The sequence below is a fragment of the Xenopus tropicalis genome, chromosome 2 (genome assembly GCF_000004195.4).
Source record: "Xenopus tropicalis strain Nigerian chromosome 2, UCB_Xtro_10.0, whole genome shotgun sequence".
In the NCBI taxonomy this organism is placed as follows: domain Eukaryota; kingdom Metazoa; phylum Chordata; class Amphibia; order Anura; family Pipidae; genus Xenopus; species Xenopus tropicalis.
Window position 1 is genome coordinate 60912367 of NC_030678.2, and position 12217 is coordinate 60924583.

The 12217-nt window shown below is 38.7% G+C and overlaps 1 protein-coding gene across 1 annotated transcript in view; it reads right to left on the reverse strand.

Annotated features, from left to right (window-relative positions):
* The window catches only part of ppm1j (protein phosphatase, Mg2+/Mn2+ dependent 1J), a 28312-nt gene that overhangs the window by 7828 nt on the left and 8267 nt on the right, over nucleotides 1-12217 (reverse strand). The window contains exons 3-6 of the mRNA NM_001005797.1: nucleotides 9420-9731; nucleotides 8043-8180; nucleotides 5291-5375; nucleotides 3218-3336 (exon numbers count right to left, since the gene is read on the reverse strand). Coding sequence (NP_001005797.1) covers nucleotides 5361-5375; nucleotides 8043-8180; nucleotides 9420-9731 — 465 coding nt within the window. The 3' untranslated portion in view covers nucleotides 3218-3336; nucleotides 5291-5360. The remainder of the gene's footprint in view (nucleotides 1-3217; nucleotides 3337-5290; nucleotides 5376-8042; nucleotides 8181-9419; nucleotides 9732-12217) is intronic.

The window sequence follows — 12217 nt, forward strand, 5'->3', positions numbered from 1 at the left end:
CCAAAACAGAGGCAAGATTGGCAAAGGCCAGAACATGATCTAGGGCAAAGGAATACAATTATTGGGGAATGAATGGATGGATTCATGAATATAGGGTGGTGCTGTATTGTTGAATGCACTAGATCTGGTAATGAGAATCTGAATTTAATTAGCAATCAGTGGATGAAGGGAAGAGAAGAAGGCTTATTAAAAATGATAAGTGATAAGTGAAGCTGGTCAACATTTGGGAAGGGTTTGAATCAAAAACACATTATTATTATGAGCAATAAGTATTATAAGCAATGAGTATTTTTTGGGGTGTAGTAGGAAACACAACCACAGTGAAAACATATAAACATAAGACTAGAGTTAACCCCAAGGCTAAGAGAATAAGAGTCGCAGAACAAAAGGCATAATAACCTACAATAGTCTATATCTGTGCTGTCCAACTTCTGTGGTACCGAGGGCCGGAATTTTTCCGACCTACGTGGTGGAGGGCCGATAATGGAAGCCAGTTTTGACCACTCCCCTTTTTGAAACCACACCCATTCGAAACCACACCCGCATTATCACATGACCATACCCATATTAATGGTTGTAGTACAGCAAAAACCTGCCATACTCTGCCTTCCCTACCCTGCCTGTGTGTGCCATACTCTTCCTTCCCTACCCTGCCTGTGTGTGCCATACTCTGCCTGCCCTACCCTGCCTGTGTGTACCATGCTCTGCCTGCCCTACCCTGCCTGTGTGTGCCATACTCTGCCTTCCCTACCCTGCCTGTGTGTGCCATACTCTGCCTGACCTACCCTGCCTGTGTGTGCCATACTCTGCTTGCCCTATGCTGTCTGTGTGTGCCATACTCTGCCTGACCTACCCTGCCTGTGTGTGCCATACTCTGCCTGCCCTACCCTGCCTGTGTGTGCCATACTCTGCCTGCCCTACCCTGCCTGTGTATGCCATACTCTGCCTGCCCTATGCTGTCTGTGTGTGCCATACTCTGCCTGCCCTACCTTGCCTGTGTGTCCCATACTCTGCCTGACCTACCCTGCCTGTGTGTGTCATACTCTGCTTGCCCTATGCTGTCTGTGTGTGCCATACTCTGCCTGCCCTACCTTGCCTGTGTGTCCCATACTCTGCCTGACCTACCCTGCCTGTGTGTGCCATACTCTGCCTGACCTACCCTGCCTGTGTGTGCCATACTCTGCCTGCCCTACCTTGCCTGTGTGTCCCATACTCTGCCTGACCTACCCTGCCTGTGTATGCCATACTCTGCCTGCCCTATGCTGTCTGTGTGTGCCATACTCTGCCTGCCCTATGCTGTCTGTGTGTGCCATACTCTGCCTGCCCTACCTTGCCTGTGTGTCCCATACTCTGCCTGCCCTACCCTGCCTGTGTGTGCCATACTCTGCCTGCCCTACCCTGCTTGTGTGTGCCATACTCTGCTTGCCCTATGCTGTCTGTGTGTGCCATACTCTGCTTGCCCTACCCTGTCTGTGTATGCCATACTCTGCCTGCCCTACCCTGCCTGTGTGTGCCATACTCTGCTTGCCCTACCCTGCCTGTGTGTGCCATGCTCTGCCTGCCCTACCCTGCCTGTGTGTGCCATACTCTGCCTGACCTACCCTGCCTGTGTGTGCCATACTCTGCTTGCCCTACCCTGCCTGTGTGTGCCGTACTCTGCCTGCCCTACCCTGCCTGTGTGTGCCGTACTCTGCCTGACCTACCCTGCCTGTGTGTGCCATACTCTGCTTGCCCTATGCTGTCTGTGTGTGCCATACTCTGCCTGACCTACCCTGCCTGTGTGTGCCATACTCTGCCTGACCTACCCTGCCTGTGTGTGCCATACTCTGCTTGCCCTATGCTGTATGGCACACACGGGCAGCATACAATGACACAATGCTGGCACTGCTACAGTCTGCACAATAACTATATATTAAAAAACGTTTTAATTGCAGTACCACCTCAGTATATGACTGAGCCTGAGGCGTGAACACTGCAGGGGGTGAACAATGCAGAAACTAAAAGGTGTGAAAAACACAAGGGATTACATATTTAAACAATACAGCCTGAATCTGAGGTGAGAACCATGCAGGGGGCCAGTTAATCACAATACTGATTTAAAGCTTACACAAGAGTAAGCCATCAAAGCAGCCAGACAGGTGGGGGGCCACACAGAGGGGGGTCGCGGGCCACGGGCCGCCAGTTGGACAGCACTGGTCTATATTTAAGTTTATATATTATACAGGTATGGGACCTGTTATCCAGAATGCTCGGGACCTGGGGTATTCCGCATAAGGGATCTTTCCGTAATTTGGATCTCCATAACGTAAGTCTGCTAAGAATAATTTAAATATTGAATAAACCCAATAGGCTTGTTTTGCCTGCAATGAGGATTAATTATATTTTAGTACAAGGTACTAAGAGAAAAAGGAAATCGTTTTTAAAAATTAGAATTATTTGCTTATAATAGAGTCTATGGGAGATGGCCTTTCCGTAATTCGGAACTTTCTGGATAACGGGTGTCCGGATAAGGGATCCCATACCTGTACAAGAGTTACAGTCTTAGCATTATTATAACAGAATTAAACAATCTGATGAGAGGCATATTTAGTTATTAAAATTATTTTAATAAAATCACAAAACATGTATAAATGTGGTATAAAGTTCAAATAAAATACTGCATTGAAGTCAGAGGGCAATTTTTTGCAGCTTTATTTTTTTTAAGTGCAAAATACATTCAGTGGGAGCTGTGTTTTTTGTTTTCGCAGTCTTTCCCATGTCTGTCAAATAATGTCACTCATTGCTTAACACTTAGATAACCTTTTGGGGTAAATTCTTTTTTTAAAGACTCTGGGTACCTTATTTATATAAGCGAATAAACCAGAGGGATGCAAGAATTTACAGCAAAACAGCTTTACAGCATTAATGGAATTGGCAGTGATATTCAATAGAAAAAATGGAGAGTCTACTAAACTTATGTTGTAAGTGTTGTTTTACAAGTTGATTCTACACAAGATTACAGGAGTTGCCCCAGTTTCTATATTTCTACATAAGTTCACAAAATGTACTGACTTTTATTTTACATGGTGAGTTATTGTAAAAAAAGCGGGACAGAGAACTGTATTTATAAGACATTTTACATATGTACTAAAGTGAATAGTAAGGAATTACTCTAGTGAAATCCTATAAAAATCATGAAAAATTTTAAGATTAAGAGGCATATGAATGGAAATATTACCAGCCTGTCATGGTGTGATCTCGATACAGCATCCTCTTTCTCAGTTCCTTCTGCTGTATCCTCCGAGGGAATTCCAAATATGTGAATTCGTTTCCTAATAACTCTGGTTTCAGAAATGCCTAAAAATACAGGTTCAGAAGTACAGAAGCTGTGGCAGGTCATATATTTTTCACAACTAGTAGCTTAAATGTGTTTGGAAAAAAGCTAATGGAAAACTGTAAAACAACAGATATTTCAGTAAAATGACACCACGCTCATTTTAAAACTTCAATATTTGGCAAAATGTTTGAAAATTTTCCCCTCCTTAGTCAATCTCCCCTAGACAATTCCCTTTGCATAAAATGAAATAGCTAAACCTTAGCTAAAATGCAAACTTCTATTGAAAAGACTATTCATTCACAAAACAAGTACAGTGTGTAAATGCCAGGAAAGCTAAACTAGTATTTTTTTTAGGTGGTAGAAGCATACAACATGCATTTTTATTAAGGGCAAATTGTATCTGCTCATTATAACAGACACGAACCCTGCTTGTGCATGCGCAGTTGAAGCTGATTTCCTGGTACCTCCAACTGTGCATGTGCAAGCAAGGTTAATATTAGAGGAGAGACCCGAAGTGTCTTCAGTCTGTAAGATGATGTTGGCGAGGAACGTGGCTGTGCTTCTCTGCATTTTTAGGTAGCGGTTAGGGACAGAGTGTAAACATAAAAACTATGCGATAAGTTATTTTTTAGGTGAGGGGGGTCTAGGCAATGATAAGGGGGCTTTTTGCACCCAGGGGTATAGTTCTCCTTGAAAAACCAACTGGTACAAATGCGCCCCCCTGCTGCAGCACCAGAGAAAAAAATCTATAACTCAACGCAGAAAGCAATATCACAATGTGCAACTTGGCCTTGTCCTAACCACCTGCCTACTTGCCTCCCCCTTCTACCTCTGTTGAATGGAACTCTTATTTCAGAGTGCAGAGTCCTGCAGCTATTTGCACAATGCCCCGCGGTATGAAAACAATTGGCAGACTATTTTCCTAGTTGCTTTCTAGGGCATGAATTGATTTCTTGAAATTATTGCAGCTAACTGTACAGCATCTCCAGATAATGATTTTCACAAAAATTCTCACCGCAAAGCTCTTTTTTTGCAATCTGAACCAAACCATTGCAAACAGCGGCAGAGCCTTTCCGAATTTTTTGCGTGTTCCCCCGACAAATCGGCGAGAATACGTTCGGATTGTTTGCATGAACGCTCCAAGCGTTCGGATCTTGGTAAATCTCCCCCTTAGTATACTTAGGGGCACTTTTTTTAAAATTAATTTTCTGCAATTCAGATTCAAATTGTGACCAAAAAAAGTCTTTATATTTTGAGTTTTCTGACCTCAAATTTTTGAGATTAATCAAACAAAATAAATTGATTTTCTCAGGTTTATATTAAAAAAAGTATTTTTATATTGCTTTATTATGTTAAAAGTACAGAATCTAAATTACTAAAACAAACAATAACGATTTGTTAAATTAGGCACAGAACAGGTGCAATATATCAATTTGTAGAGATAGTATATAGTTTTATTACACTAAAAGTATGTGATATATATAATATTGAAGGTACAATACAGGATTAAAAAACAGCTAACTGGAGCTTTGTATGTAGTGTCTATAGCCAAATGAGGGACTTGTTTCACTCTCTGTTCCTGTTTCACTTAATTATCAGCCACTGACCAATGACAGCACCAGTAAACAAAGTCCTGTGCTTTTTTTTCAAGTATGGCATAGGACAGTCTCTGATTTTGTTTTTCAAGTCTGGTACAGAGCAGTCCCCTGATTTTTTCACATTAGAATAGCCACTGGCTGTGTAGCTTTACAGGAACTGTGACCAATGCTGATGTCAGGGAAATTGGTTAAGATGCAAAATACAAAGACTTCTAATTAAATATGGTAGAGCATTTTTAATAAATTTATATTGAGATTTATTTAATTTGGTCTAAATAACATACACAAGGATTATGGTTTTTTTACTTCACACCCCCTTTAATACAGACAGAATATATGTATTTATAAAAAATGAAATAAATTACTAGGAACTTACTAGATACTGCAGCCTCTGCCTCTCTGTTTCTGGGGTAAACTCTTGTGACATTGATATGGTTTCCCCTTGACTAATGATTATGGCCCTGTAATGACATGAGGAAGAGTAAACTCTGGTAGAAGTACTATGGCTACAATTAGTAATATTATTTCTATGGCAAATCAGTCACAGCAAAAGGAATACAATTAGTATCCTAATGATTAAGCCAAATATTCTCTTTTCAGTTTCAATAATATACTGTATTGTGGAATCTATTATTATCTTTAAAAAAAAAAATCTTAAACCATGACAGTTAATTTAAAATTTAGCTTAATTTAATAATATGTCTTATGAAACAAGAACATCACTTTTTGTGAACTAAATTATTCTCATAGATTATGGGGGGAGGGTTAATTTCATGACTACAGGCACAACTATATGTTACTGAGTCCCATAGCAAAATATATTTAGTGCTCCTAAGATGGAAAATGATATGTTTTGGAAACATATATAAAAGTTTAGTCAGAGCACCACTAGGTACTGCATATTTCCCTGCCCTAGCAGCTACAGGGCCTCATTACTGATTAGAGCTGCTAACCTCATGTATCCTAGAAGAGATATGTGTTGTCCAGAATAAAGTCACACTTCAACGTTTGGTCCATTTGGTGTAACATTTACAGCAGGACATGATACTGCATAGGATTCTGGCAACTTTTTATTATTGACGACTTTTTTACGAAATGTTTTCTCTCACACCTATCAACAGTGCATTATATTTTTATTACTTTAAAGCTCTTTCATTTTCAGCCTCCTGCGATATCGGTTGACTCACCGACTAGCCATACATGCACCGAATATCGTACGAAACGAGGTTTTGTACAATATTATCGGTGCGTGTATGGCCAGCTTAAAGGAACAGTAACACCAAAAAATGAAAGTGTATAAAAGTAACTAAAATATAATGTGCTGCTGCCCTGCACTGGTAAAACTTGTGTGTTTACTTCAGAAAGTCTACTATAATTTATATAAATAAGCTGCTATGAAGCCATGGAGGCAGCCATTCAAAGGAGAAAAGGCACAGGCACATAGCAGATAACAGATAAAACACTATTGTATTCTACAGAACTTACCCGTTATCTGCTATGTAACCTGTGCCTTTTCTCCCCTTTTCCAGCTTGAATGGCTACACAGCAGCTTATTAAATAAATTATAGTAGTGTTACTGTAGCAAACACACCAGTTTTATCAGTGCAGGGCAACAGTGCATTATATTTTTATTACTTTAAAGCTCTTTCATTTTTTAGTGTTACTGTTCCTTTAAGGAAGGTTGTGGCCAAAAAGCCAAATAACCGTGGATGTTTATAAAAGACAAACTACTATCTAGGAACACAAAGCAAACATTACACTAATGTCCTTAAAGACATATTGATATTTTTCAAAAGAAAATAAAAGAAAGATGTACATATATATCCTTATGTTATGTAAACCCAAAGAACCCCAGTTGCTTGGAACAGTATTGAAAGAAAGGCAAATTTTCCTTTACATTTCCCTTGAACAGAGATGGACAATCACTAAGTAGGAATACAGTGTAACTACACTACTAATTAAAGGAGACATATTGGATACATTAACATTTTTTTAATCTTTTAGGCAATCATGAATAATAAATGGTGCTGGTTTTACTTTGGGCTAAAAATTAATACATTCTCTAAAATTGGAGCTCCCTATAGATCCACTCAGGTCTTTGTCTGTGTTTCTGTGTGAGCATGCCCTTACGGTCCCTGCCAGAAGCACAGTAGGAGGGGAGTAGCCAATCACAGCCCTGCAGTCACACAAGCAATGTCAGGCTTCAGTTCCCTATCAGGTCAGCCTAAATGCCAACTGGTTCCTATCCTACAGTGCAGTGTACTGAGTACCGATGGCTCCCCTGCACAGCCTTGTAAAGAAGGCAGCAGGAAGTGGAACAGATTGTCGGGACTAGTAGGGTTTTGGGGGAATTTCTCAGTATATCAGCCCAAAACTCTTCTTTTAAAAGCACAAACCTTCTATATTTAGAGAAGTATAATGCACTGGTACATTCTTAATTTTCAGATATGTCTCTTATGTCTTTAAATTAAAGGTTGTGGTCAGGCATGGCACACCAGTACAAATAAGTTGCCATGCAGCTGTGGGTGCAGTCATTCAACTTTAAATACGTTTAAATGGCTCAAGTTAAATAGCATATAAGCCTTTTTTATTTTTTTCAGACTGGATAACTGTCCTCATGGCTGCCATAGCTCATTTCAATTAGCTATAGTAGTGTTTCAGAAGCAAACACACAGGTTTTGCCAGTGGAGGGCAACAGCACATTATATATTACTTTACAGAACGTTTAATTTTTTTGGTGTTACTATTCCTTTAAAAGAAATTAGTAGCTTATGGATCTAACTGGGGAATCAGGTGATAAGTATATCAGAATGGATCATACACACTAGCCAGATATGATCAAGTGATTACAAATTATATGAGGTCAGAGAAGCCTGTGGCCATACACATTAAGATACCCTTGTTTGGTCCTAGGGCCAGATGATCAAATTACAACGACGGGTATAGGAGCCATCAGACCGAGGACTGCATCACATAGCAAAGTGTAATTATGCCTTTAGTATAGACATAGACAATTTTTTTGTTGAGGGCATTTCAGTTTATAGTTAATGAACTGCATTTTTTTGTAGGACAGAATTTAATTGCTAAACAGTCTTGAGACTGCATATGACCATCTTCACAATACTCACATTTACTGAAACAAGCACAGCATACCTGCTGTCGCCAGCATTGGCTACATATAACTTGCCCAATAAATAGACAGCAACAAGAGCACAGCATCCTCCTTCAATTTTGTATGTAGTTCTTTCTCTTTTAATCTGTTCATCCTGCAGTCATAGGCACAAACACAAACAGATATGGGGTAATAGGACAATATTATAAGAAAGCAATTTAGTTTTTATTTTATGACAAACTGTAAATTTTGTTTTCTAATTGTGTGCATACAACAGTTCCTCTTTATATATATATATATATATATATATATATATATATATATATATATATATATATATATATATATATATATATATATTAAAGGCAAATTACACCCCCACTGCTAATAGCAATTTCTTAACTCCTATGCCTCCACCCCATCTTTGACATGGTTCATTCAGTATGGGCTTATGTAGAAAAGATGCAAAACTCTTTCTGAACTTCTAGAAATAAATATAAATCTATTTTATTTTTAGACAGATGTACCTGATGCCAGATTTAAATGAAACCGTGGTTGTCTGTCTATGTGTTTCCCAGTTGCACACACTCCAGAGACTTTCACTGTAATGCAAACCTACCTTTATTTTGTTACATTGTGAAGTGATGGATTCTGGGAATAGAAGTCCCTCTGCTTTCCAAATAATCTACTATGGAAAGCAGATAGACTTCAGGCCCCAGAATTCATAACTATACAATGGAACAAAATGAGGGAGGGTGTTGCTTTAAACTCTTCGGGGCAGATTTACTAATCCACAAATCCAAACCCCGAAAGGGAAAAAAGTCGTATTGGAAACGAAAATTTTGCGACTTTTTCAGCGCCTCGCGATTTTTCGTATTTGTCGCGACTTTTTCGGCGCCGTCGCGACTATCGTATTTTGCACAATTATTTCGTCACCGTCGCAATTTTCTTCGTATTGCGTGATATTAAACGCCGGAAAAACCAATCCAATTTTTTCGCGACGACGACGAAAAAGTCAGGTAAAATATACGAAAAAGTCCTGACGGCGACGAAAAAATCGCGGGACATACGAAAAAGTCACGACTGCAACGAAAGAGTCGCAAAAATACAGATCATTACGAAAAAACGCATTCGGATGCCTTCGGACCATTCGTGGATTAGTAAATCTCCCCCTTAGCATAAGGGATCTTGGGAAATAGCTTATTGGGTTACCATCATGTCCTTCAATCTGTGGGATCAGGTATGTTTGTTTGTGTAAAACAAAAATACATCTTTTCTACATAAGCTGATTGGGGGTGTATATTTTTATCATATACTGTAGAAGGGGATTATAAAATATGTTAATCAGTATGCGCCGAAAATCATTTGATAATCGGCACATTAAGCAACTCACCATCTCTTTGAATGCGTTCTCAATGGCACCAATGACAAGACTCTCAGGAAACACTTGCTTTTCAAGGTGAAAGCGGACTGCAACTTCTGGTGCCTGTGCATTCTCTAGAGATTTGATACCTGCCATGTGATCTATTCTATTGCCAGGATCAAGGCTTAAAGGAGCAGCTGCTGAATGTGGTAGAATATGTACAAGGTCCCGCAAATGATCACAGATGTGAAGGTGGAGGAGTCGAGAAGCGGCTATGGCACAACCACATCCTGCATGACCATCAAACAGTCCCCAATAATAGAAAGAGAGACCATCATCTTCCTAATATAAAATAAAAGTTGTCAGAGTTTACACTAAAAATGGCATAATAAATTTGAAAAAGAAAACAAGGCAGGTTTGCAAAGTGTATTTACCTCACAAAATCTGCGAAATGGGGTAATAAATATAAAAGCATGGCAAATAAATATTTAGTATGAAGTTAAGTCCATTTCATCCAAGAATTATGAAGCTGTTTCTGCTTGCTCAAGAATGTATTCTCAATATACATGGGACTATGCAGTTATATACTATAGCCATGTAGTTCTAGCATGGGCGCACGGGCCTTCTCATTTGATCATATTTGATGTAGCTGCATCATTCCTGATTGGTTGCACTGGGGCAAGCTGCAGAGATAAGCCTTTGCAATGTCATGATTGACATTACAGTAAAATCTCACAATGAATTACAGCAGTTTGTGCCCTTGTTCAACATAAGTTAAATGAATAGGGCTAGTTCTGAATATACTTTTTATCTGTTGATTTAATCACATAACTTTTTCATTATTGCTTGAGTTTATCAGGCAAACAGAGAAACTGGAACTACCCCATGTTTTCTGCTTGCAAGGCAGATCATTAGATTACCAGTGCACAGATAATCCCTTGCATAATGGATTCCTGCATACTAAACCATCACAACAGAGGAAGCAGGAAGGGGGTTGTACACTGATAATCTAATTATCTATCTCACAAGGACCAAACATGAATTCCCTTCACTTTCCCTGTTTGACCTGTTTAGCTCAAGAAGTAACAAAAACCAAAGATATTTTGTGATTACAGCAATAGGCAAAAAGTATGTTCAGCACAAGACCTATTTGTTGAACTCATGCTGAAGATGCTGTACCCATTCAACTTGCAGCCATAGGCCGATGTTCTACATCTCAGTCACAACATTTTCCAAACAATATTTGGGTTACTGTCAGGCTCACTACAAGCTTTTTACCCTTCCCACTGATTAATACATTGTACAGTGTACAAAATATTACCTTATGGGGAATATTTATTTAAATGTGAAAATAAAACACCTATAATCACAACAAATATATATATATACAGATTCCTTGGAATTGCAAAACAGCTACTTAGCACAGGGGAGTGTTTAATGCTGGAAGCTTATGTCTTATGACTCACTGGTGAAATGTGGTTGGATCTAATGGTGTTGCTGTGTCATATTCATATGATTTCACTGTTTTCCTTCTTCTCTTTCCTCTTATTTTATTTTACTTCGCATTATCATTTTTGGTCTGCTTGCATCTTACTATGTTCATGATTAACAGTTTTTTGCATTATACAGTGTAAAGTATGAAGTTGATTAAAAAAAAAAAAAGAATGGGGAATGGGGGGGTAACTATTAATTGGAGAAGACAAAACATGAATGCGTAATGGTTTTATGTATTTAAATCAATAATTTAGGAAATGTCTTTAGATGTTTCCATGATATTTCATCCCCAGCTGGAGCTGGGGGTTTGCTACAGGTCTAGTAACCCGTAGCATGTGTTGGTGTTCAAAAACTTCTAAAAGCAAGAATGTAATTATGGATGAAAGAAAAGAAAGAGGAAATACACACAAAATGATTTTGCTGGTGTAAAAAATACCTCCAAAACTCCAGTCTGTATGTGCACTCCGCAATAAATAGTTTTGGAGGTATTTTTTACACCAGTAAAATCGTTTTGTGTGCATTTCATCTTTCTTTTCTTTTGCCTATTGCTACATACACTTTGGAGCCAGGTGCAGGATTTGCACCAATGGATAACGGACTGAATTTACTAAGGGGAACTGTGAGTGTATGGACTTTCTTTGTTTGTCATTATGGAAAGGCTAGCATTACACTTTTAGTTACATTATCCCTGAAGTATACCTAGCAAAAAAAGTTGCTACCTGGAACAGTAACCTATAGCAACCCAAAAAAAGTTTGCTTTTAAACAAATAACCATTAAATGTTTCTTGCAGTTTGCTGTTAGTGATTGGACTATTTGAAAACTGCAACTTTTATTAAATAACCCCACATCATTCTTGCATGGATTTTGAGCCCTAGCCCTGGACAACTGAAAGAACTGAAATTACGTATATAAGAAGGAATTATGATGAGATTTGCATGGGATATAAAGAATTGTTTCTTTTTACATGAGGGAGTTAATGTCAATTTATATGCCTTTTACATTATGGTATTAAAAGCTAGTGGAGAACTAATCAACATCATTTTGAATAGATGAAGATCCGAAAGAACTGAAAATGTACAAGATGATGTTGGAAGGCACATTGTTTGACACTGCATTATTTATATTGTATATTAAGTATATATCTAAAAAAATATAGTAAATGCTCAAAATTTTTTCCTGAGTATAGCAGTGACAGCTGCTTTGCTAGTAGCCCAGGAGTTAAAAGAATGCGAGGAAAGCATCTCCAACTAGAGACTTCTCTTACTACTCTTACCACTCTTACCAGTGAGTTTACAATATAACTTTAAACCTTGGACAAAAACATTTCTGGTTG